The 25,312-nt window shown below is 43.9% G+C and overlaps 3 protein-coding genes across 3 annotated transcripts in view; 2 read left to right on the top strand and 1 right to left on the bottom strand.

Annotated features, from left to right (window-relative positions):
* srfbp1 (serum response factor binding protein 1) overlaps positions 1-25,312 on the bottom strand; it is a 281,373-nt gene that overhangs the window by 118,677 nt on the left and 137,384 nt on the right. The window lies entirely within an intron of this gene.
* marcksl1b (MARCKS-like 1b) lies at positions 13,618-16,363 on the top strand. Its single transcript, XM_076754952.1, has 2 exons — positions 13,618-13,925; positions 14,947-16,363. Exons 1-2 carry the CDS (start codon positions 13,833-13,835, stop codon positions 15,484-15,486), a joined length of 633 nt encoding a protein of 210 aa, XP_076611067.1. The 5' UTR covers positions 13,618-13,832; the 3' UTR covers positions 15,487-16,363.
* On the top strand, positions 20,058-25,181 carry LOC143335156 (putative histone deacetylase 1-B). The gene is made up of 12 exons (XM_076754360.1): positions 20,058-20,380; positions 21,289-21,401; positions 21,624-21,741; positions 21,831-21,905; positions 22,281-22,419; positions 22,717-22,858; positions 22,952-23,044; positions 23,136-23,244; positions 23,330-23,710; positions 23,799-23,954; positions 24,036-24,081; positions 24,289-25,181. The coding sequence occupies exons 1-12, from the start codon at positions 20,332-20,334 to the stop codon at positions 24,314-24,316; spliced, it is 1,449 nt and encodes a 482-aa protein (XP_076610475.1). The 5' UTR covers positions 20,058-20,331; the 3' UTR covers positions 24,317-25,181.

Raw genomic sequence — 25,312 nt, 5'->3', positions numbered from 1 at the left:
GACTTTTGCTAATGTAAAAGAGGCTTCCACCAAAGTGTTGTGCAGTCAATAATAAAAAAAACCACCACCCTCTTTGTAAATTCCCTGATTCCTTCATAGAATTGACCATCACTTCTGCTACCATTTGGTAAGATATCTCAAAATCCCATTATATTCCCGACATTCAAAAACCGAAACCCAAAATGCTTAATTTGTTCAGCTAAATGCGTGAATGTGGTTCCAGTTTCTCCCCTCTCTCCTTTTTGCAACGCTGTCTCTCCTCCCCCAACACCCGGATGCACATATTTTGGAAAAATACAGTATATACCATATCATATTTGAACACATGCACAGATTGCATATGTGTACAACCTAATCACACTCTCACACACGCTCACACACTGAACCCCAGTCTTACGCATCACAATGTATAGCATCAACAATTCTGTCTATCACACGAGCAGCCATTTGCACAGAATTAGGTCAACACTTCTCCACACAACACCCCTCCTTCTCTCTTCCTCTGTCTTTGCTGATTATCGAGTCATTTGCCTCGTCTAGCTTCCCGGTTATCAATTCTCTTCACTGTAATTTACAGAATCATCAGCCTGTAGCACAGCACTCCAACCCCCCCACCCCCCACCCCCAACCACATGCTATACCGTGATACACGCGGTAAAGATCAATTTCTAGATGTCTTTTTGTCGCCATTTTAAAGGTGCACAATCTGCCTTAAGACTTGAAAGCATTTCCAGCAAAAACAATCCACCAGGAATGATTTGGGGATTTGCTCATTACTTGACGTGTGTTTCTTTGATAAAAGCGAGGGCTGTGATTGCTGATGGCGAAGCTGCAGATGTTCTGATCTCAGCAGATGAATGACTCCACGCCGACTGGCCCGTATACCGTCTTTCATTGAACAGGCGTGTGAGAGGCAGGCTGAGCCGCGCAGCCATCTTGCCATCCCCGGATCGCTCTCTCTTTTCAGTCTCATCCTTGGGCATGCAGCCTCCCTCCCCCCACCGCTCCATGTGCCAGCCTAGAGGGTGTGCTGGGAGGGCAAAGTCGATGTGTGTGAGAGTGTGTGTGTGTGTGCCAAAGGCAGTGTTGCTACTGTAGCTTTCCAGGCTGCCAGTATGTCAGCGCCACTGCCCTTTTCTTACAGGTCGGCATTTTCCCTCCAATGCTGCCTTCGTCCATCACCTATGCTTGACCTCATTACCTCATGCAGACCACATGATAAACAAATTCACCTCAAGTGAGCATGATACAGATTCCCCACATTCTTTGGAAGCGATGTGACCTGCCGGAGGTCTTAACAGCCCCGAGATGGTTTAGGCTGGGGACGGTTGTGGTTTGATGTCTTGGGTTTACATAATGGAACCATTATTCCCCCGAACCAGCTGACTGCCTTATCTTATGCAAGCAGCACCGTAAGCTAAACTCCCATATGGCTGACAGAGAACCTGTCTCACCTTCCTCTTCTGTTTATTCACACCAAATGAGATGATGAAATGTTTTATGGTGCTAACGACTACAAATACAAACAAAGATAATGCATCCATTGAGCCCTCAACACTCTGTCAGGCCTTTTTTTGGCTGTTTTTATTTTTTCAGAGAGGAGATGGCATCCCACTGGTGTGTGTTTTTTTCGTTGTGGAAGGTCTCTAATGGTGATATTAAAGGGGCAGTGTCAAGCCACCCTGAAACAGCGTACCTCCAGTCAGCCTTCTCACACCGACCTGTCACTAGCTCTCAGTCACAGCACATCCTAATACTGCACACTGTGTCTGTGTGTGTGTGTGTGTGTGTGTGTGTCTGATTCTGCTCCCTGGGGATATGTGTCATCTTGCTTTTTTGGTGAATGTTTTTGTATAAGACATGATTTCAGGGCTGCATCCATCACTGGCAGCACTGATGTCCTTGTAAGGTGATCTTTTAATTACATCTTTATCTTCATAAGACTCAGATTGACTTAATTAGTAAACCTTATAGAGCCTGCCTCAACAGTGTCAACAACAAGCAGTAAAACCCACACCGGTGAACGATGGGCTGTTCCATTCTTTTTTAGTCATAATGACAATAACTGCAGATATTGTTGAGATAAATTGTAAGTGTAAGTGTTCTGCACTTGACTGCGAAACAAAAGTCGTTTCACTTGACAGACATCACATGATGATCATCCTCAGAAGACCTCATGAACACTTGAGCTGAACTCTCGCCTACGCTGTCAAGACAAAAGGCTATGCTCTGAAACGCATTGAGCGTCCTGATCCAAAAATACGTTTGACAGATTTAGAAACGCAGCGGGGGTAAAAGTTGTGAAACTTGTATGTTTCCTGTGCTGGCACTGCACTGCTTGCTCCATTTACCTTTAACAACAGACAGTCTGAGATATTAGCAGAAGTGTGCCAGTGTGCAGTTCGCTGAACTCAGCAGCACGTATCCATAAGTGTAATAACGGAAGCGCACATGATGCTCAAGTAACCCTGGCTTAAATTCTTTGTCCCAAAAAAGCTTTGGTGTGGTGTAATGGAGTAGTAAGTCCAGTCAGAAGGCTTTATTAGTTTGCATGTGGATGTGCGTGTATGACTGTGTGAGTGTGTGTTTTACCAGGCCAGGCAGAGCCAGTGGCAATGGAGCTACAACATTAGTGGGTCAGTGTGCCATCAACCCATTCATCAGCACTTCTCCCTCTCTTTTCTCTGCCTCCATCTCCCTTCTGACTCACCACCCGTCCATCCATCCCCCGCTACCTACCTCCCGCTCACTCTCCTGCTCACTTAAGTTGCCAAAGTGTGCACATGCAGATTACTTTTTTAGTTCTGAGTGAATTCCCTCAGATTGACGTTGCCAAATGAGGTGTGTAAATGAAGTCTGCTAACAAGGTGCATGCAGGCAATCAGTGCGAGCGCAGGTGCAGGTGGTGGCAAAGTTCAGCATCCAAATTGATCTTAAATTTGAGATGTTTTTTCAGGTCAAAACAGATTTGACATCCTTTTACTTGTAATGCAATATTAGGATATAAAGAGCTGACCTCCTAGAAAGACGTAAGCAGCAGCTCAAGAGAACAAAGGATGTCATCTCCAACCTTCATTTTGATGCTACGCTGTATCTACACTGTTTCAGCACTCTGAATTCAACACTTTCCAGTGTGAGCTGGGATCTGGATGATTTTGACTTTTACTTGAAAATCAATAAGGTCAATTGAAGAGTAGGCGCAGGAAACCTATTATGTAATTCACCCAAATAAAGTGAAAGTAGTAGGTTGAAATGTTTTTATGGTTTTGGCCACCAATATCTTTCTCTTGAGCAGTTTCACATGTCAAAATGTGTTTACAGATTTTGGGTTTGACACTGACAAAAATCTGTCAGTGTGGAGTTAGAAAGCAGTGAACTGACCAGACCTCTGCAGCCTGCTCCTTATTTCTGCTTGAGGCTAGAGGCTCGAGGCTACATTAGCTGCTACTAGCACAACACACCCAAATCTCTGACAGAACTGTCAGTGGTTGAGTTGCATTGTGGGCGCCAGATTTTGACAAGAGAGAAGAATACGTGGAATAAAATAGATGATACCTCTGGTTGTGCTGCATTGATTTTGATATTATAAATTCTATTAACTTTCCTTTGTGAGTCAGACAATGCAGACGGACAAGTACAGTGCTAAATTGGCGGAGAACCCCTTTAAACAGATGATCAAACTATCAGTTTCATAACAAACAAAATCGAATGCAAGCCTGTTGGTTCAGTCTAGTATGTGTAAGATGGTTACAGGAAGTATTCAGTCTTTAGGGGTATTTAGAGGCACTCCAGAGAATCAGTGTTCTATAGAATCGAAACACCGGAGACTGAGACATCCTTAAGTTTAGGTTATTGTGTGAGTCAACCCCCCAAAACCACAGGATCCTACAATTCCCATAATGCAGCTGCATAGTTACGATATTTTGATCACATCATCAGGGTTATTTTCAAGACCTTGACATGATACAACAGTGTTCACTGACTGAGCAGTCCTCCTCAACAATATATGATTCAACTGAACTTCCTGAGTGAAATGGACAGAGGGCCCCTTTAATATAAACTGAACTGAGCTGAGCTTCTGTATTGAACGCACAGCTCTTTTTATACACTCTTTTAACAATTTCACAAGTGCACTTTTCACTCCTTATACTTCCTCTCCTCAAAGCTCTCTGCCCGCCGTCAATTCTCGAGATGAACATAAAAAGAAACAACATTTTTCCTTTGGTCTAAAAAGCGTGAGAAACTCTGATTTTCTCTCATCCCTGCTCTTCCCTATCCCCCTACTTTCCTCTGTCATCCTCTCTGTCTCTCTCGGAGGATGGATGGAGGAAATCGAAGGAGAGAGGAGGAGGCAGAAGAAGAGGAAAGGGGAGGGGGCGGATGTGTTGTTCAGTTCTGCTGAATGCGCTCACATGTATGAAAGAAGAAGCATTTATTTTAGGACTCTCGCGTGGGTGTACACAGATTTGGAACACACACACACACACACACACACACACACACACACACACACACACACTCTCAAACTGGGAAGTGAGAGCTCAGAAGCCCAGAGGTAGGCCTGACCTACCTTTATATCAATCTTGTTTTGAAAGCTACTGGAAGGATGCTCTTCCCTCTAGCTGAAAGACTTTTCTATATACCTGAATTCTACAAATGCATTACACATTACCCACCACACACACACACACACACACACACACAAACACAGGAAAATCAGGGCAAATAAAGAAAAAAGCCACGGATGACGAGAGGATGAGAGAAACAGAAGAAAAGCAAAATAAAAGGCGAGTGGTTCACCTCTCAGCAACACATTGCACAATAAGTGTCAGCGCTGTTGTGTCATATTGTGTCAGCATTGCCACAACGCCATTATCCTGTAGAAACTGTTGTCATGGTAATAAGGTCACTGGCATGCTCATATGTCAAAAGGGATTTATACTGGGCTGACACCATTTCCAGTGCTGCATGTGCCAGGCGTGTGTGTGCCTGTGTGTGTGTGTGTATACACAGTATGTTAGACAAAGACTGAGTCTGGTAATTTCTTCGTTGGTGAGTAACGGCAAGACCGAATTTCCACATTTAAGACAAACAGTGCTTTATTTCCTGAAAACGTGGGCCTGTTTTAAAATCAAGGCTTATAGCAGTAATACTACAAAATACTGGAAATTTTCACATTGCTTGAAAATACCTAGCTTTCAGAAACGCCAGCACGCCTTCTCTCTGTCACGGTGATACATCCACATAAAACACCTCTGTTGGGAAATCCCCACAGGGATTCCCCCTCTCTGACCATAAATCAGTGAGAGATGGAGAAGTGGACAGAAAGCGAAAGTGAAATGTTGTGAGTATGCTTAGAGGGGTGATCTTATTGGTCTTCGTGTGTCAACAGTAGTATTCAGGTTGTAAATGGAAAGTCCCAAACACTTCTCTGAAACCGGTCTCGTTCCAGTTCTTTCTTACTATAAGCTCTCATTCCCAAAATGAGGAACACAGAACAAAGTCTTGTACTGTAACGTCAAACTGCTTCTCTGTCACTCCAGATAACATGAGGATGTGACCTACTTAGTTCCTGTGAAACAGGACTGGTGTACCACAACACCCCATCTCCCCATTTCCTTGCACCATTGTTATTTGCCCGCCAACTCTGACCCCCCTTGACCCCCAGGCCACTGCGTGAGCTCAAAGCTAAAGTCATGATTATTTTGTTTCTGCTCTCTAGTTGTCCAGCGTGGACATCTGTCAGCTCCAACACTAAGCCATATGCTATCCATTGTGCGTCCACGCGGCCTGGGAATCACTGCTTATACGACTGAGCGAGCACTTAAGAGATATTGAGTCAGCTCGGCTGACTTTGATTAAAATGACTGATTAGAATCCAGGGCGGGGACTGTATGCTGTTCAAAAATCTTGACTTAATCTGCTGCCCCACGATCGTAGTAGCAGGAAATACATATTTTCATGACATTGTTTTACTTGAGCTGTCCAGAATTAAGCCCAATAAAGATTTGCTCACAAAAATATTTTGTCTTAACTTTCTTTAAGGTGGTGGCATCCAGAAATTATACTTTCAGCGCACCCTGTCGATTTAATACCCACAATCCTTTGTCCCCTCATTCTCTTGCCTTCACTGTCTTTACCCACCCTTTGCCACCTCTTCTCTCCCCCTCCAGTCGCACTTGGGATGCTCCTCCGTCGGGTGATGAAGGGCAGAACAATGCAGCCTTTGGGAGCCAGAGCTTACACACAGCCCAACATCCAGGAATACATACACAAAGCTTCATTGACTGCAGCCAGACAAAAAGAGAGTGAGGGGGTGGGGTTTGGGATCATACATAGCTTAAAAGAAGTGGCTATGTGGTGGGCTGACATGAAAATAAATTTCGATTATCACAGGATAAAAGACACGGGGCGAGTACCACTCGCCGATAAGGACAAAGCTGTGCGATGATCCTCAGGTGGCGACCTCCAGGCGTGTGATGAAAGGGGCGATCGTAGGCCGGGTAAAGGGTGGGGACGACCCTGAGGCTGAGAAGTTTAACATGATGTGACAGCAAGCAATGGAGAAAGTTAAAGAGTGTTATTGGCTCAATTAGACTTCCAATGAGGTAATAAGCTCCTGATAATTCTTTTCCGGCAGTTTGAGATGATTGGTGGTGAATGACCGGCTCAGGCCGGGAAGATAATCTGATATGTGCTCTTTGAAGCTTTAATGGACTTAGCTTTACAAACCGTGAACACTCAAGCGAATACTTTGAGCAGCACAATGCAGTTCTTCCATCACTTAACTCCAGATTGTCAATTAGAAATCATACGATTGTGTGTCAGACCAATGCAAATGAAAGTGTTGTTGTGAAGACTGAGTGATCAGTTTCATATTGCTGTGTGAACATGACATCATATTTTTAGTTTCCCCACCTTCATGTTTACGTGACAGGGCTGCCTGATTGGAAAGCACCAGCACACCCTGACACGAGAGAGTTAGGTGACTTCCTCAGAGGAGGGTTCCATGTCACTGAGTGTGTGCTGAAACAGCAGGCCACTGAAAAATGTGTCCATGACTTATAATATAATACAATATTATGGGTAATATGCCAGCATATACTTAGAATATGAATATTACATCGGTACACCATAGCTTGCATATTACACTGATATTGCACATACATTATATACTTTTCACACATATATACACGGTACTATTGCATTTCATAGTGTAAACCTGTACTGTGTAATGAGAGTAAAGCTTGATTAGAAGTCACCAACATGAAGTGACCATACAGTTTCATCAGATTCCTTAAGGGCAGATGAATATGATAAGAATTCTGATAATTGTTTTGGCTCAAGATCTGGTTGCACCAGCTGTTCTTAAGCTCAAACTTAGACGAGGCTTTCTTAGTGTACGTCCACATATACTTAAATTTAAGCAGACTGCACCACACAAACTAGTTCTTAACCTAGAAATGACTTATAAATAAGTATTTACACCCAGTAACTGTCAGGCGGAACTGTGACCTACCCAACTGAACCAACAAATGCTAACATTAGCTGGCTGATATGTTTCCTGTTTGGAGACAGGAGTGATTAGGTAATGTAATGACAGACATGCTTGTTTAAGAACACATCATACTCTAAAATGTTGGGCCAATAATATTAGACTGAATGATCCAATAGTGTCAGTTTCGTTAGCATAATCACATATTTTCCACTCATTGTACACTCCACGAATAGTCACAGAAGTCACACATTTGCTGATGTGCACACATATACATGAAGCAGACTCACGCCTACATTTACAAAAGATTAGCAGTTAATTTTAGTTTATCGCCCCTACAGTGACTTCCTGTTAACATAGTTGAATGCTTTAGATCGGACGGCACTTCAGATGCCTGCCAGGAACTGATTTACACATGTGTGAAGTCTTTAAAGGCGGACACGTTCCTTCAGTTTTAACCGTTCAACCTGATTGAATAAATCACTAGTTTGAATCTAGCAAGTCCTTCCATCCTTAAATATGTCTCCTCCATTCTTAGTTTTCTTCACATCATCGTACTCGGTCCTGTACCATCATTTTTCTCCATCTTGTCCTCCTCATTCCAGTCCTAGAATCCCTCCCTCGTGGAGGTTTGTATATGTGGTGGTGGGGGGCTTTAAAGGTTGTTTGATGACATCTTATCACATCCCCTGGCCACACCTAATGCTATCACTCAGCTATCAGCATGTCATTCCATTGCCAGTCACAGCCTGTCCCTCTGGCTGTCTTCCCCGTCCTCTTCTTTCCATCTAAGGCCTCGGCTCTATCATACAGATCTGACCCCCCCCCCCCCCCCTTTTCTTCTCCTCTCTGCATTCCAACCCTCAGCACAGCTATATGAACTCTGCCACAGCTTATGCCCTCCTTGCTTTCTGTGTGTGTGAGGGTGCATAATGTGTGTCTATGTGTGAAGGATCGCTTCTCTGTGCCTCTCACCCCCTGATGCTCGTCGGTCCCGTGACAATGCTTCCCTTATATGCACATAACACTCAGGCGCACACATGCAAACACACACACGGACGGACATTACACGGAGCAAAGTGTCAAGTGCAGCGGCGAGGAGATGATGAGCCTGCGCCTCGTCTGTGCCTTCAGCGCTGTCGTCAGTACCGTCACACAGGGACTGAAAGAAGGAGAAAGGAGCACTTGATGTAGTTCCATCTGTAAAAGTTAACCATGATGACGTCTCTCTCGCCGCCTCTCCCCCCCGCCCCTACGGCCGAGTTACCTCAGGCAGACTGAAGAAGCCCATTCACGGGGGAAGATGGCTTGAGGAGACGGGAGGGCCTGCGTGCCAGGCATTCCACAGTACACAGTGGACACATTATTATGACATTTACAAGGCTGCTAGATAGATACAGCGTGATACGTGTGTGAGAAAAGGTTGTCCCCTCAGTGTGACTGCTATGAAGTGAGGGCAAACCACAGAGAAACACGGGGTGGAGGGAACTGGAAAGGCCTCTGATGCATTGTAATACATTCAAGAGTGAACGACAGCAAAGTTTATGCGCTCTGTACTGATGTTTTATCACATTCGGCTGCAGAGGAAAAATCCAGCCGGCAAATACAACAATAAAACCACTTACGGCTCCCCATAATGATCCTGTTTACATTAGTGAAGTGCTGCTACTTATTTAAATTGTGGGAGACGGTTAAAATTACAGACTTTTGTGAACAATACGAGAACAATTTATTTTCCGGCTGCACACTTCAATCAGCTATTATTCTTCACCTCATCATCACCTCGTCCTGCGGATTTTCTGACACTTCCACATGGGAAATATGTACACCTTCAGCGTAGGTAAAGGCATTTGGATACCCCCTCACTCCATAGAGACATGATTTGTGAGTCATGAGTTTGACTTCCCAAAAAAGCAGATGCTCTATTTTTTTTAGGATATGACTCTTGCCAAGAGTTAGATGAGATTGATACCACTCTCATGTCTGTCCTAGCTTAGTTTAGCGTAAAGAGACAGCCGGCCAGGCTCTGTCGAAGGCCTAGGAGAGATGTCCTGGAGTCTTTTTGGCACTGTGAGGCTGCTCTGTGAGCAGTGGAGAATACACAAAGTCACTGCTCCTGCCCGAAAAAATAGTCCTACAGCAGTAGCAATCACATACATGTGTAATGTCCAGGTGCTCACAATCTTTGGTCATGGATCTACATACTTGACGTGAACATAATCAAAAAAGAGATCTCTATAAGCTACAGTGAAATACAGCCACATGAATATGGCATTTCCGTCTTTAACTTCAAACTTCAAACTTTATTTATTTATATGGCACTTTTCATACTTAAAAAGCAACACAAAGTGCCTCACAGAGGCTAAAAACGACAGAGAAGAAAACCCAGCCCTCCCGCCCCCATAACTACATACAGAAACACACACACACACAGACACACACGCACCCATACGGATGAGATAAGTAGTAAGCCACCTTTGGGGGCCATCCACACTGAGAGGGCCACTGGCTCATGACCGGGGGGCGCCGCCCGAGACCACCCCGACCCAGGCAGACAGAAGGCCCCACACCAAGGTGCGGAGGCCTCCAGCCATCCAGGCCAGAGCCGTCCCCTCAGCAGCGCCCCCATCAGTAGGCCAGAAGCAGTTCCCAGTGAGGGGGGCCCTCATGAGGAAACGCTTGACCTAAAAACCAAGGACCCCCATGAGGAAACACTGGAGCTAAAAACCAAGGGACTAAGACATAAACATAAAATTAAATAAAATGAGTAAATGAAATGAATAGCAATTAAACATGTCGTTAAAACATGCAACTAAAATAACAAAGATAGACATGCTAAGAAGCGTGATTAAAGGAATAAGATAAATCAAACAAATCAATTGAAAGCCTGATTAAAAAGGTGGGTCTTGAGCCTCTTTTTAAAAACATCAACAGTCTCTGCGGCACTGAGGCTCTCCGGCAGGCTGTTCCACAATCGGGGTCCATAATAACTAAAGGCCGCCTCCCCGTGTGTTTTAGTTCTTACTTTTGGTATGGTTAAGAGGCCAGTACCGGAGGACCTCAGGGTCCGCGAGGGTTGGTGGGGTAACAGTAGGTCAGATAAATAAGAAGAAACTAATAAAAGAACCTTAAAATCTATCCTGAAATGCACGGGGAGCCAATGCAGCGATTTTAAAACTGGCGTAATGTGCTCCCGCCCTCTGGTCCTCGTCAGCACTCGTGCGGCTGAATTCTGTAGTAATTGAAGATTGGAGATACTCTTTTTAGGAAGACCAGAGAGCAGGGCATTACAGTAATCTAAGCGACAGGAGATAAAAGCATGCATCAGCACCTCCGTGCTGGCCTGAGAGAGAAACGGGCGAACTCTGGCTATATTCTTGAGATGGTAAAAACCTATCTTTGTTATGTTTTTGATGTGTGGAATAAAAGTAAGCTCAGAGTCAAAAATCACGCCCAGATTTTTTACACAATGTGTTGGTTTAAGATCTTGTAGTTTAGGTAAAAGTTTCTCTCTCTGGCCTTCAGGACCAATGACTAAGACCTCTGTTTTGTCCTGGTTGAGCTGAAGGAAATTTTCTGCCATCCATGACTTTATGTCTAAAATGCAGTTAAAAAGAGCATCAATTGGCCCTGTATCATCAGGAGACACGGCAATGTACAGTTGCGTATCATCAGCATAACTATGGAAGCTGATGCCGTGCCTCCTGATGACGTCCCCTAGGGGTAGCATGTACAGATTAAAAAGAGTTGGACCTAAAATTGACCCCTGGGGAACCCCACACTTGATCTCATGGGTTCCTGAGGAACATGTATCCCAACTTACAAAGAAGTGTCGGTCAGTGAGGTATGAGACGAACCAGTTAAAAGCAGTACCTGAGAGGCCGACCAGGTGCCTCAGCCTGTCTAATAAAATGCGATGGTCTACTGTATCGAAGGCAGCGGTTAGATCCAGTAGGACCAAGACTGTGAGCTTGTGGTGCTTTACCACATTAATGAAATGTTTGCCTCTGAAATACTCACATAGTTATCTTAACCGCATTATACACATGTTTTTTAGAATTTGGCTAGCCTGCAAAAGTAACGTCTGTTCGGCTGCACTGATTCAGGCGAACTCGATTAACTGACATGTGAAGTGGAGCGCTGGTGGTTTGAGCATCAAGATGAGCTGCTGACACGCATTCCAATGTTCTCGAGCCTCACAAAATCAATTAGGCTGATTGGTCGCAGTATAGATCATTTGTGGCATTGAACACTGAAGTCTTCTCCTCGCAAACCGATTCGGCGCAGCGCTGACAGCTGTTTGCAAGGAATGTGTGTGGAGGAACATGATCAGGTGGAATGTGCGTGATCATCACACTGATATATTTTGCTCTTGGTATGTTGTTGACATAGCGGAATTGAACAACAAATCCAGTCATGGAGCCATTAGCAGACAGCGTGACATGCTGTTAGTCCCAATGCAGATCCTGTTCTCCAGTCAGATCACCAGAAAAATGTGTCCCCATGTCCAGAATGAGAGGGCAATATTGAACAATAGATTAAACCATCATTCACCATTGTTTGACAAAAGTATAGGTTCATTTTACTATTGAGCTGCTCTGACAGGCAAGGAGAGATGGACAAGAAACCCCTCAGTAAACCCACAGTTTCTCTCTTCCTGGTGAATGTTTCATCTGTACATTTTGAGGCCTTTCTTGACCTGTGTCATGTCATCTGTCACATTTTTTGCAGTTACTTCTTAGATGCTGTGACCACGATTTTGTGGCAATTATAAGTCAATCATGTTGCCGTGTTAACTGTCTCGCTACAGCTAATAAAAGCTGGCCACATGTGCTATATTTCTGGAGAATTGTGTGTATTGGTAGAGAAAAAAAAAAAAGGAATTTTCAACATTGCTATAAGAAAAGGACATATACTGGTTTTTATGTCATTTACTACACATTGGCATAACCGGATGAATCATGGTCGTATATCTGATGAAAACATGCTCCCGGAAACAGCTGTAATAGATTTTACTGAAACTCTGACCAAGTGCTGAATCAGATTGTGTTTTAAAATGTCCATTCGTGAGCATCCTTACTGATAATGAAACCAAAAGAGACTCACTCAAATCTCCCTACTTCACGCCATGAACTGAGACAATCAGGGGAAACTGGAACTGAAACCATCAGTTGATTCATCAAGTGTTCAATCAATCATGTTTATGATTTACTGTGTCATTTTTAGGCCAACAGAGAAGAAGAACTAAGCTTGCTGTTTGATGATTTTCTTCCTTTTCAATGATAGTATATTACATGTTTTTCCTTTGGGGACTGCTGATTGCCTAAAACAAGCAGTTTGAATACATCGACTCCAGCTCTGTAAAATGTTCCCGGGCATTTTCACAATGTTCTGACATTTAACAGATGAAACTATGAATCAATTAATGGAGAAAACAATCTACAGATCAACTGATAATGGAAATAACCTTTAGCTGCAGCTGCTGGAAACGACATTCACGTGGTATTAGTCAAGCTGGATGCTGTGTAAGTAAATAGACACTAGAGCTGATATAGCAAATTTTAAAACTCATTCATTCCTGTAGCTGATTTAGATGTTTTACACCAGCTTCTATGAGCACGAATACTCATTCGAGCTGGAGCACGACAGGGACACACAGGTCCCTGACATCACATATACCCACACATGCAAATGCTGTAATAATTAAGTATAGATGACTCCTCTTTCTTGCCTTATTACTAGCAAGATGTGTGCAAGATGCCTCATCTTTGACTGAGTTCTCAGCCATCATAAGAGCAGAAGCAGATGAATACACACACAGTAACAGACACACTGATTCAAGGATTTCACGTGAAACATGTTCTTCTCTTATCTTGATGCCAAGTCACTGTTATTTTCTACTTGCGTTCTTAAAAAACAGTTTCCAGTCGAGCTAAATTGGCTTCATTGCTGGGGGTCCTCTTGAGGGGCGGGGACAATTAGGGAGTCAGAGGTGATTGGCCAGAGCTGGCTAGACTTGCCCTTAGACTGCGCGGTGATTGGTCAGACCCCAGCCGGCCCCGCCCTCGGGTGGCGCCTTGAACCTGCTGTATGTTGAAGCGTTGCGTTCAACCAGTGTTGAGTTTAGAGGGTCTCTCTCTTCCAGGGTGACAAGTCCATCCTCAGGAGCGGCCGAGGGGACGTAGCTGCCGATTGAAGAAAAAAACAACAACACACACTTCTCATCGTTTCACCGCTGGATACATCACTCACCCTGGGGTTGGATTAACTTGAAACCACTCTTTTTTAGTTTTTCTTTTTAATTTGCTTTAGAAGACACAGACACTCACCGAAGACAATGGGGTCCCAGGCATCCAAAGGAAATGTGGCCGCGGAGGGAAACGCCGCCGCCGCCGCCGCTGATGCTGCGGCTGTCAAAACCAACGGACAGGTAATCTCACTCAGCGCGCGCTGCCTCGTGTTTTAACGCAGGGTGAAAGTAGAAACGAATAAAAGTTTCTCACACGAAAACGTTGGTTTCACTAAATCTGGTCGAGGCTGAAATGATCAAACTTGCATGTGAGGACATTTTGGGTCAGTCAGGTGGGGCTCTGAGCATCGCAGTCTCCTGCTGATGGCTTGATCACAGACCCCCCATAAAAAAAAAAAAACAGAAAAAGAAAAAGAAAAACTATAAATGAGCCAGCATGTGGTTTTACTTACTTCGATTGACGAGGTGGGTTCAAGTTTAAGTTAAGCGTGTGTTTATTTGTGACTGAGGTTTAACCCAAAATCCACACAGCGTGTTTGACAGTGCCAGGCTTTAGGGGGAGGGGAGGGGGGGTGCAGGAGCGCACGTAGGCAGTCTACTACTCCTCCCTTTTTAAAATACAAGCCTGGTCGTCGTCTGGTCACCCATGCCACTAACTGGGACTTTCCAAAATGTAATACTAGTGGGATGAGTCACATTATTCTTACAGTTCATGCTTTAGACCAATTATTGGATCATTATGGATGTTAATTAATATTATATGTTAGTACACTTGGCAAGTGGCAAAAAAAAATCAGACTTTACGTCGGTATTTATTATATTGATTGAACTATTCAAAATTTAGGTTGTTTTTTTGGCCCAAAAACGTCAAATGAAAGTGTTTTCATTCTTCCATCGATGCGCTCCAGTCTCGTCTTTGTTGAGCCGATGTCTGTCTGGTACCCAGGCGGTCTGTGAGGCGCTACCGCCGCCTATCGCCTGATTAGAGTACTGCAAGGCGTCGCCTCTGAGCCGGGCGACACGGTGGTTAATTGATGAGCACGACGATGATCTGGAAAGAAATGAGTAATGCACATCTAAAAGCGGTGTTCATTTGCATTTCATGCTTGCGCAGAGAGGTTTAATACATATTACGGTGATTTTCTGTGTCAGAAGGTGAAGCTTTACAAACATGACTGATTTTGTGGCAACCTCTTTTCAGGAGAATGGGCATGTGAAAACCAATGGCGATGTCTCCACAAAGCCCGATGGGGACGCTGCCGCCACCAATGGCTCAGCTGAGGCAGCCAAGGAGCCTGAAGCCGGCGCAGGAGGTGACACCATTGAGCCGGCGCCTGCGGCAGATGGAGAGGCAGCCAAACCCGAAGGCGAGACTGCAGCGAAGGAGACCCCCAAGAAGAAGAAGAAGAAGTTCTCCCTGAAGAAGTCCTTCAACTTCAAACTGAATCTGAAGAAGAGCAAGAAGAGCGAGGCTGTCAAAGAGGAAGCGGCTGCTGCCGATGCCCCCGCTGAGGAGAAGCCTGCTGAGAACGGAGCTGCTGCTCCTGCAGAGGAAGAGAAGAAGGAGGAGGTGAAGGAGGAGGCCGCTGCTGCGGCTGAGGCCCCAAAGGCAGAGGAGGGGCCAGCTAAAGAGGAGGCCCCCAAGGAGGAGGCCAAGGAGGCAGCTGCTCCGGCCCCTGAGGCCACAAAACCAACAGAGGAGAGCAGCTCGACCCCCGCTCCCTCTGAAAAGAAAGAGTGATTGTACCACCAGCTCACAATGAACTGGGTGAACTGTTTTTCAAGAGAGAGAGAGAAAATTTAAGAGTATATATATATATATTTATATATATGTGTATATGTATACATATGTATATGGATATATGTATATGTAAATATATACACATGTATGTGAGAGACTCCTTTGACGTGCCACTTTTCGTCATGATAACAAGACGACAGACTAGATTCACTAGATCACTTCCCTGGGTACTGCTCGACATCTGGACCTGGACTGAGTTTTAGGCTGTGGGTTTGGTCGCTATGTGGGAAAACGGATTTTAATGGCTAGAATGCGAGCTGATGACACCGTGAAGTACAGACGGATGAAGGATGGATGGAGAGGGATGGAGTCAAAGCATCTTTTCCCTAAAAATCTGCAGATCAAGATGCCTCCTCGCTGAAGGAATGAAGCTAGATCAGATACTAGGACACCACCACCACTTGAAATGACTGTTGAGTAGAAAAAAGAAAAAAAAAAATGAAATCAGAAAATTAAGAGACTCGCCAACTTTTTACATTCCTATATTTTAACCCAAATTTGAAGTATTTTGTGGTGTATTATAGAGAACCATCTTAAAGATTCAGAGAAGCTATTACTTGTTTGTTTAAAGAAAAAAAAAAAAATAGACAACTTTGATTTTTACCTTACTATGAAAAAAAGAACACTTAAGCTTGCTATGTTCACTGTTGCGGTTTGATATGAAGCAGAGTTGTTTATCTGTCGTGTGTGAGCCTGAATCTGCTTTGTCTCTGTAAATACATCGGACTGATTTCTGTTCTTTATTTTGCTAATGTTGACAGATGTTACTGGTTTTATTGTAAAGTTGATAATGGTAAATAAATGTTGGTTACCTGCCCGTTTATGTGTCTTCATGGTTATTCACATCGTGCATCGCATTTGTTACTACAAAAGCAACAAATGTAATGCGAAAAAATAAAAATAAAACTACAAACTAGTATACTTTAATGACAGAGTCTGGAGCCTCTTTTAAAGTGTTTATAGCACTGTTGTGTTGACTAATACACACTGGCAGCAAACCAGTAGTAAGGACCAGGGATACACTACAAATTACAGTATAAGAACAAAAACTTCAGCTGGAGCAGCTGCACCATTTCCTGCCATACCTGGCCTCAAAACCCAACTTAAAGTGAGACTGAGACTATTGAAGGATGAAATAGTACATTCCTCTCTTTGTAAATTAAAGGTTACATTCATAAACAACAAAACACACCTTTCCTCAGGTGAGCACCCTCTGATGTTTGACTGCTACAGTCTTTCTTGGTCTGGTATGACCACTAACTTATGGCGGCTGATGTTTGCAAACTTGAGCTAGATTTTGCTATTTAACAAACATTACAGAATTTTACAATTTCTCCTAAATGTCACCTGTCTACAGTGGTTGTTAATCAGCACGAGTCACGTAGTTTTGCTTTAATGTGCCCGTCATTTTCACAAGGAAACATCCATTTTAAAGGGACATGACATTAGCAAGTCATTGAACCCCAGGAGGCAACAGTACAGTTGAGGTAATAAGTTGTATTGGTGCTATATTTGTATCAGTAGCAACCTACAAAATCTGAATCAGGCAAACTTTGACGTCAGTGGAGTCTATTCCACTCACTCGATCGGCGCTCACTCTGGTCTGACTTCAGACAAACACAAAAAGGACAATATCTAAGATGTCATACAATGATCCACCATTGACTCTAGAAGCAAAAGCCCGGTATTTCAATCGATAGCAGAGTTGGTGTGAAGCGATTCCATGTGGCACTCCCTCCACACGTCACATGGGTCATCCTGTAATTTTCTGTGAAACGACACCCACATGTTAGTGGCTGATTGGTCTGGGGGTAATTGAACACATCAACACTGCCATGACCCCTGGCCCTCTATTAGTGTTATGGCCCTGAGATCAGCACCATTACCTCTGCCACCCCACCCTCGCCTCACCCTGTACATTTACAGTATTCCCTCCACTTGAAGGCAACGAGTGGCCTCTGGAGTGTGGCTAACTGAACACAACAGTCCCTCTCTGGGTGAACGGACCTGAACAGATTTATTTTATGAGATGCATGCCTAAACTGTGTCAATCTTTCACGTCTTTACACTGTGCACAGGCTACAGGTACAGTAAGCTGTGATTAATAATTAATGGCTGCACCACGAGGAGTGAACCTTTCCAGTGTATCTTGACTCTGTATGTGGCTGTTTTGTTTGGACAGCATACTATACACGAGAGTCTGACTGCTCAGCTCAGGGGGGTGCAGCATTTCTCATTGAGCAATGACGGGGGCTGCAGAGCTTTGGAAGCTACAGTCAAACACGAGCGAGCTTACACTGACACCTGGTGGTCATTATGTGGAACGCCAAAAAGCGGATCACCTATTGTCTTTTGTTGCATGCATTCATCAAATTCTGTTTACAGCTATGTTTTGAAATGTACAGTAAATGGAAAGAAGATTCATTTGTTCCTGTCTTACATTATTTGATCTATATTGGATAAATGTCATTTTTTTCCCCTACTTTTGGGTGCCTCCTCAACAACTGGCCATGTATGTATTTATGCATTTAATCAGTGAGTCCCTGTAACATAAACAAATGCAATAAAATAAATGTAGAAATATTTTGTCAACAAACATGCAGAGGTAACGTGGTATTTTCTCTTGTTAAAGGTCCACACCTGAAGTGGACGTGCCTCTTGTTGTCCCGTTGTAAATATAGATTAAGATGACGCAATGGAGGATTTCAAACAGCAAGATCCAAGTTAAGATATACAGTGGATATAAAAAGTCTACACACCCCTGTTCAAATGCCAGGTTTTCGTGATATAAAAAAAATGACAGCAAGACATATAATTTCACAACTTTTTCCACCTTTAATCTGACCTATAACCTGTACAATGCAAGTGAAAAACAAACTGAAACCTTTAAAAGGGAAAAATATAAAATAAAAAACTTAAAATAACCTGGTTGCATAAATATGCACACCCTTAAACTAATACTTTGTTGCAGCACCTTTGGCTTTTATTACAGCACTCAGTCTTTTTGGGTAGGAGCCTACCAGTGTGGCACATCTTGATGTGGCAATATTTGCCCACTCTTCTTTGCAAAACCGCTCCAAATCTGACAGATTGCGAGGGCATCTCCTGTGCACAGCCCTCTTCAGATCACCCCACAGATGTTCGATGGGATTCAGGTCTGGACTCTGGCTGGGCCATTCCAAAGCCTCAATCTTATTCCGGTGAAGCCATTCTTTTGTTGATTTAGATGTGTGCTTTGGGTCATTGTCGTGCTGAAAGATGAAGTTCCTCTTCCTCTCCAGCTTTCTAACAGAAGGCCGAAGGTTTTGTGCCAACACTGACTGGTATTTGGAACTGTTCATAATTCCCTCCACCCTGACTAAGGCCCCAGTTCCAGCTGAAGAAAAACAGCCCCAAAGCATGACGCTGCCACCACCATGCTTCACTGTAGGTATGGTGTTATTTAGGTGATGTGCAGTGTTGTTTTTGCGCCAAACATACCGTTTGGAATTATGTCCAAAAAGTTCAACCTTGGTTTCATCAGACCATAACACATTGTCCCACATGCGTTTGGGAGATTTCAGATGTCTTTTTGCAAAATTAAGCCGGGCTTGGATGTTCTTCTTTGTAAGATAAGGCTTCCGTCTTGCCACCCTACCCCATAGCCCAGACATATGAAGAAGACGGGAGATTGTTGTCACATGTACTACACAGCCAGTACTTGCCAGAAATTCCTGCAGCTCCTTCAGTGTTGCTGTCGGCCTCTTGGTAGCCTCCCTGACTAGTTTTCTTCTCGTCTTATCATCAATTTTGGACGGACGTCCTGTTCTTGGTAATGTCACTGTTTTGCCATATTTTCTCCACTTGATGATGACAGTCTTCACTGTGTTCCATGGTATGTTTAATTCCTTGGAAATTCTTTTGTAGCCTTCACCTGACTGATATCTTTGAATAATGAGATCCCTCTGATGCTTTGGAAGCTCTCTGCGGACCATGGCTTGTGCTGGAAGATGTGGCTACAGAAATGTGAGGAAAAGCCTACTAGAACAGCTGAACTTTATTTGGGGTTGATCAGAGGCACTTTAATTGGCGACAGGTGTGTGCTGATGCTTTAACATGAGTTAGAATGTAATTGGTAAAATCTGAACACAGCCACATCCCCAGTTACAAAAGGGTGTGTACACTTATGCAACCACATTATCTCAGTTGTTTATTTTTACTTCACCCCCTTGAAAGATTTCTGTTTGTTTTTCACTTGCATTGTACAGGTTATAGGTCAGATTAAAGGTGGAAAAAGTTGTGAAATTATATGTCTTGCTGTCACTTTTTTACATCACGAAAACCTGCCATTTGGACAGGGGTGTGTAGACTTTTTATATCCACTGTATATACTTAAATAAAACACATCGAATATATTTGAGTGTCCTCCTTGAGCAGAGTCAGATGGACATGCATGAACCTCAGTGACCTGTGACCTCCCTGCAGAGGAGGGCCGGACAAAAGAAGTTGATCATGTATATCGTCAGTTGATTGTTTGATTAACTGATCCTCAGTTGCAGGTCGTTACAAATTATTTTGCTCGCCTTTGCATCACCGAATTAAACCGGTAGCACTTGAGCTGTGTCCTCTGTACCAGTCTAGACACTGTCTGGTTGTAGCTCAACCTCGGCGGTCCTTGGTTCGTAATACCGGCGCCTCCCAGTCGGGCGGTGGAGCATCTGTGATTGGCTGACGGGACCTCAACGCGAGTTCCCTGGTGCAAGAGAGGAACCGGTGGGCACGAAACAGAGGGGTAATTGGTGTAAAATGGCGCTGTCTCAAGGAACAAAGAAAAAAGTTTGCTATTACTATGACGGTAAATATGCAGCATGTGCACCTCAGTTTATGAATGATTTAGGTGGCTTTGGAGGCGAGTACGTGTTCAGGAAATTTTACATGATTTTTGAAAGCGTGCCTGATGGCAGTGGTAGCTAGCCGGCGTAGCGTGCTAACGTTAGCTTGCTCGATTGGCTAACTAGCCTGCTTTAGCTACATGGTAGGAGCGTAGCTAGATGCTTAGCTGTTAGCTTGAACCTGGACGCATGATATCACCCGGTGTTCATCCCATTTTAGGAAGTAGCCATACTAATTTCCTTATTTCATTTAAACATTTTATTGGATTGTGAATGGTGCATGTGAGTTACCTTTGGTTATTCTGGTAACATTGGAGCAATGAAGCTAACCGGTGCTAATCATGTCAGTGTTCCCCAACTTGATAACAACTTCCGAGAAGTGGGGCCGATGCACCGCTTGACAGTTTGATTATTTACGGAACAGCTTTTTTGCAAACAGGTGCCATTTAATTACATTACTTTCCCTCCTTCTCATATGCGAGCAGTTCAAACTAAATAATACATATCTAAGTATAGAATTTACAAATTCAAAGATGATCCGCCTGAGTAAACGCTTGTGTTAAATGTTATTTTTGGGCATCCTGATGTCATTTTTATTCTCAGATTTTAATATCGGACACTCACTGTGCACTGTGTAATGTATACTGGAGATAGTGTGAATAACAGGCAAATCTGTCAAAAAGCTGGCTGGTGGATTGAGTGTAGAGTAAATTGAGGACTGGTTCTTCTTGTTCCATAAAATTGAAAGAGTTGAATGGAGTTTGGCATGAAGTTGTCTCCACACAGGAGCATCAAAATGCATCATGGCAGCAGCAGGTTGTCAAGTGAATTTTGTAATGTAAACTTGTCTGGATAATCTGTTCCATCCAAGGGGATGTGGGGAACTACTATTACGGCCAGGGTCATCCCATGAAACCCCACAGGATCCGCATGACACACAACCTCCTCCTCAACTATGGACTGTACAGGAAAATGGAGATCTATGTGAGTTTTATCACCCCACACAGACCAACACTCAGATCCATACATACATTTTAATGGAAAGCGTGTTCAGGCTGTGTGTGACACAGTACTTGGATAACCTTGTACATATATAAGTGAATAGAGACATACCAATCTAAGACTAAGAACTCATTGATTACTGACAAATCATGAAGTGTCAGCCATCACTGCACCCTCCCTCACTACCTTTCCTTCTGTCTCCAGAGACCACACAAAGCCAGTGGTGAAGAGATGACAAAATACCACAGTGATGACTACATTAAGTTCCTGAGGTCCATCCGACCGGACAACATGTCCGAGTATAGCAAGCAGATGCAGAGATGTGAGTGTCCGCTCGTCTTCTGACGGACGCTGAAGCATTCTTATTGTCCACATGTGTTAATTCTTTTTGTCTTGTCCTGTTGCTCAAAGTCAACGTTGGAGAGGACTGTCCAGTGTTTGATGGTCTGTTCGAGTTTTGCCAGCTCTCAACAGGCGGATCTGTCGGTATGTTATTCCAATCTCACTTCCCATAATCCTCCTGTTGCACCAGCTTCATGCAGGAGTGTCATTTCTGATGTAAGGCTAGGAACCGGGAATGGATCTGAAGCAGTCCTGGTCCACATAGTGGATTTGAAATTAGGGATGAATTTTTAGTAGATGTGTCATACACCAACTTCACCACAACAAATTCCTCGTATGTGTAAAATCGTACTTGGCAATAAAGCTTTTTCTGATTCTGATTCTGATGTAAACCAAGTGCTGCTAAAAATAAACCCAATGGGAAAATGATGGATGAATGTGTCCATAACGAAAAAGAGATTGAAGATGTTCCATCGACTGTTAGAGCTGATGTGTGGCAACATTTCGGTTTTCCTACAGCTGGGGCACTGAAGCTGAACAAGCAGCAGACAGACATCGCCATCAACTGGGCCGGTGGACTCCACCACGCCAAGAAGTCTGAGGCCTCTGGTTTCTGCTACGTCAACGACATCGTCCTGGCCATCCTCGAGCTGCTCAAGTAAGCTGCTACCTTCTTTTTGCATGAACCATGCTGCCTTTTCATTTTAAAGTGGCCGAATGTTGTTTGGATGAGTGCGTATTAATTGCGTCAGGGCTACTTATATACTGGAATTAGATTGTTTTACCAATTTTTATGCATTTTTGAAAGAAAAAAAGACTCCCGGCTGTTTTATGAAAGTACCTGCTGCAGCAGATGAACCTTGTTTTCTACCCTGACATAGTGAATATGTATTGTGTGTTATTTGCCATGTGACTTGAATGCTTCTTGAGATGTCATTAAATTCATTGTCTCCAGGTACCACCAGAGGGTATTATACATAGACATTGACATCCACCACGGGGATGGGGTGGAGGAGGCCTTCTACACCACAGACAGAGTCATGACCGTCTCTTTCCACAAGTATGGGGAATACTTCCCTGGCACTGGAGACCTGAGGGTTAGTTACTTTGTTCTGATTTTCTGTCTAAGATCAGTGGTGTGTGTTGTGTGTATGTTGGCAGTGATTCAGTGATATCTCCTATGTGTGCAGGACATCGGAGCTGGAAAGGGCAAGTACTATGCAGTAAACTACCCGCTTCGAGATGGTATTGATGACGAGTCCTATGAAGCCATCTTCAAACCGGTAAGTGATTTTATTTGGGGACTGTGAAATCACCACAAGCAGACTCTTGACCCTGAGCAAGGTTGCTAATGTGTGCGTCTGTGTGCGTTAGATCATGGCTAAAGTCATGGAGATGTACCAGCCAAGTGCTGTTGTGCTCCAGTGTGGAGCTGATTCTCTTTCTGGAGACAGACTGGGCTGCTTCAACCTCACCATCAAAGGTATAAACACAACTCTGTCTCCCCAGACAGTCCTCAAAAGTATTTGTCTACTTATGAGGATTTAATTGTGTGTGTGTTCTTCTAGGTCACGCCAAATGTGTGGAGTACATCAAAAGTTTCAACCTGCCCCTGCTGATGCTTGGCGGTGGAGGCTACACCATTCGCAACGTGGCCCGTTGCTGGACCTACGAAACCGCCGTGGCCTTGGACTGCTCTATCCCCAATGAGCTGCCCTACAACGATTACTTTGAGTACTTTGGGCCCGACTTCAAGCTGCACATCAGCCCGTCCAATATGACCAACCAGAACACCAACGAATACCTGGAGAAGATCAAGCAGCGTCTGTTTGAAAACCTCCGGATGCTGCCTCACGCCCCTGGTGTTCAGATGCAGGCGATCCCAGAGGACGCGCCCCATCCAGACAGCGGAGACGAGGATGAGGAAGACCCCGACAAACGCATCTCTAGTAAGAGATTGAGCTGGGATCACAGTCCACTTACGTAGGGATCTTAATGAACAGTGCCTTTGCCAATGGTGTGTGTTCTGTGTTTCAGTCCGGGCCCACGACAAGAGGATAGCCTGTGAGGAGGAGTTTTCTGACTCTGAGGATGAGGCGGAGGGGCAGGGAGGAGGCCGCAGGAACGCAGCCAACCACAAGAAGGCGAAACGAGTGAAGAAGGAGGAAGACAAGGAAGGAGAGGAAAAGAAGGGTATGACCTGTTCACAAGTCCTATTGCTACTTGTAGATGAAAATTATCAAACTAATCATGCTTGTTGTTTCTGCCTCCCAGAAGTGAAAGAGGAGGAGAAGGAGGAAGAGAAGATGGACACATCGGGGTACGAGAATGACTCATTCAAATCTGAGTAGTGCCAGTATGTAGGAGTAGTAATAGTATTGTGAAAATCTGTGCAGCACTGCAATGACACAGTGATACAACAGTTGGCAGTGAAATGATATTTGAACATTAGGAATGGTCAAGGCCTCAGGAGGACCTGTAAAACCCTCATGTCAAAGCTGACTCACTGTAACTGTTTGTGTTTCAGACCAAAAGAGGAGGTGAAGACAACTTGAAGTCTGGCTCAGGGAGAAAAGGATGGTTGTACTGTTGTCCCCACTGATTCCAGTCCTGCTGCGGCGATAGGACCCTTTTTGTATTCCTGTTTTATCATGTGTTCTGATGAGCAAACCTGGCTTACACTGAATTATTTGCACCCGTCAAGTTGGCGTTGCACAGCCACAGCAGCGTTTGTGATCGTCAATACAGCACGAACGTCTGATTGAGGATTTGCCTGTTTCTATCCTGTGTGTTGCGTGTAAACTCCACCCAACCGGAGCCCCTGAGAACTCCCTCTCAGCTGTTGTGTGAACCAGGTCTGCTTTAATGTGAAGAAAGTTGTTACTGTTCCTATCATGGCGTTTCAGATTTAAACAAGTTTGTGGGGCTCACGCTAAAATACCCGCAGAGACGTAGCGCTCACGTGTAAAAAGGCTTCTGTTTTCTGTTCTCATCTAATGATACTGTTAGAATAACCAGCATTTGGCAAACTGTTGTTTGGCTTGCTGTTAATTTATCAGTGAATGCATGTTAAGAATGATCTCGCCTTTAGCATGTACATATTACAGTTCCTGATCTCTGCGCAGTAAGTTATTTTAAATCATGAATACAGTCGGTTTAGCCCATCTTCCTATGCATATCTGGTCAGTGTTTCCTTTATTGTCCCTCCTGCATTGTTTGGATGTTGAAGTATGAATGGCTGTGAACCTCTCCAGAGGCTTATGTTTGAAAGTGAGTGACTTGTTTTAGATATTTTGTACCATGAAACATAAAGGTGGAGTGAGCTGGTTAACTGGCTCTATATGTGGTCGTTAGGAGTTCTATCCTTGTGAAATGTGCATTATCATAACTTTGGTATAAAAAATAAAGAAAACTGATGCACATTTCTCCTCCTGAGTTTTTAATTTATACACCCTGAAGAGAAAAACAGCAAGACTTTCACAATAATCTGTGAAACTAAACCTCTGAAGTTTTATGTTTTCAGACTATCCAACAGGTGTGAGTGGATGAAT

This window comes from Chaetodon auriga, chromosome 17, assembly GCF_051107435.1.
Source record: "Chaetodon auriga isolate fChaAug3 chromosome 17, fChaAug3.hap1, whole genome shotgun sequence".
NCBI classification, from domain to species: Eukaryota; Metazoa; Chordata; class Actinopteri; order Chaetodontiformes; family Chaetodontidae; genus Chaetodon; species Chaetodon auriga.
Note: the sequence above shows the minus strand (reverse complement) of the source record. Positions and strands in the feature narration are given on the sequence as shown.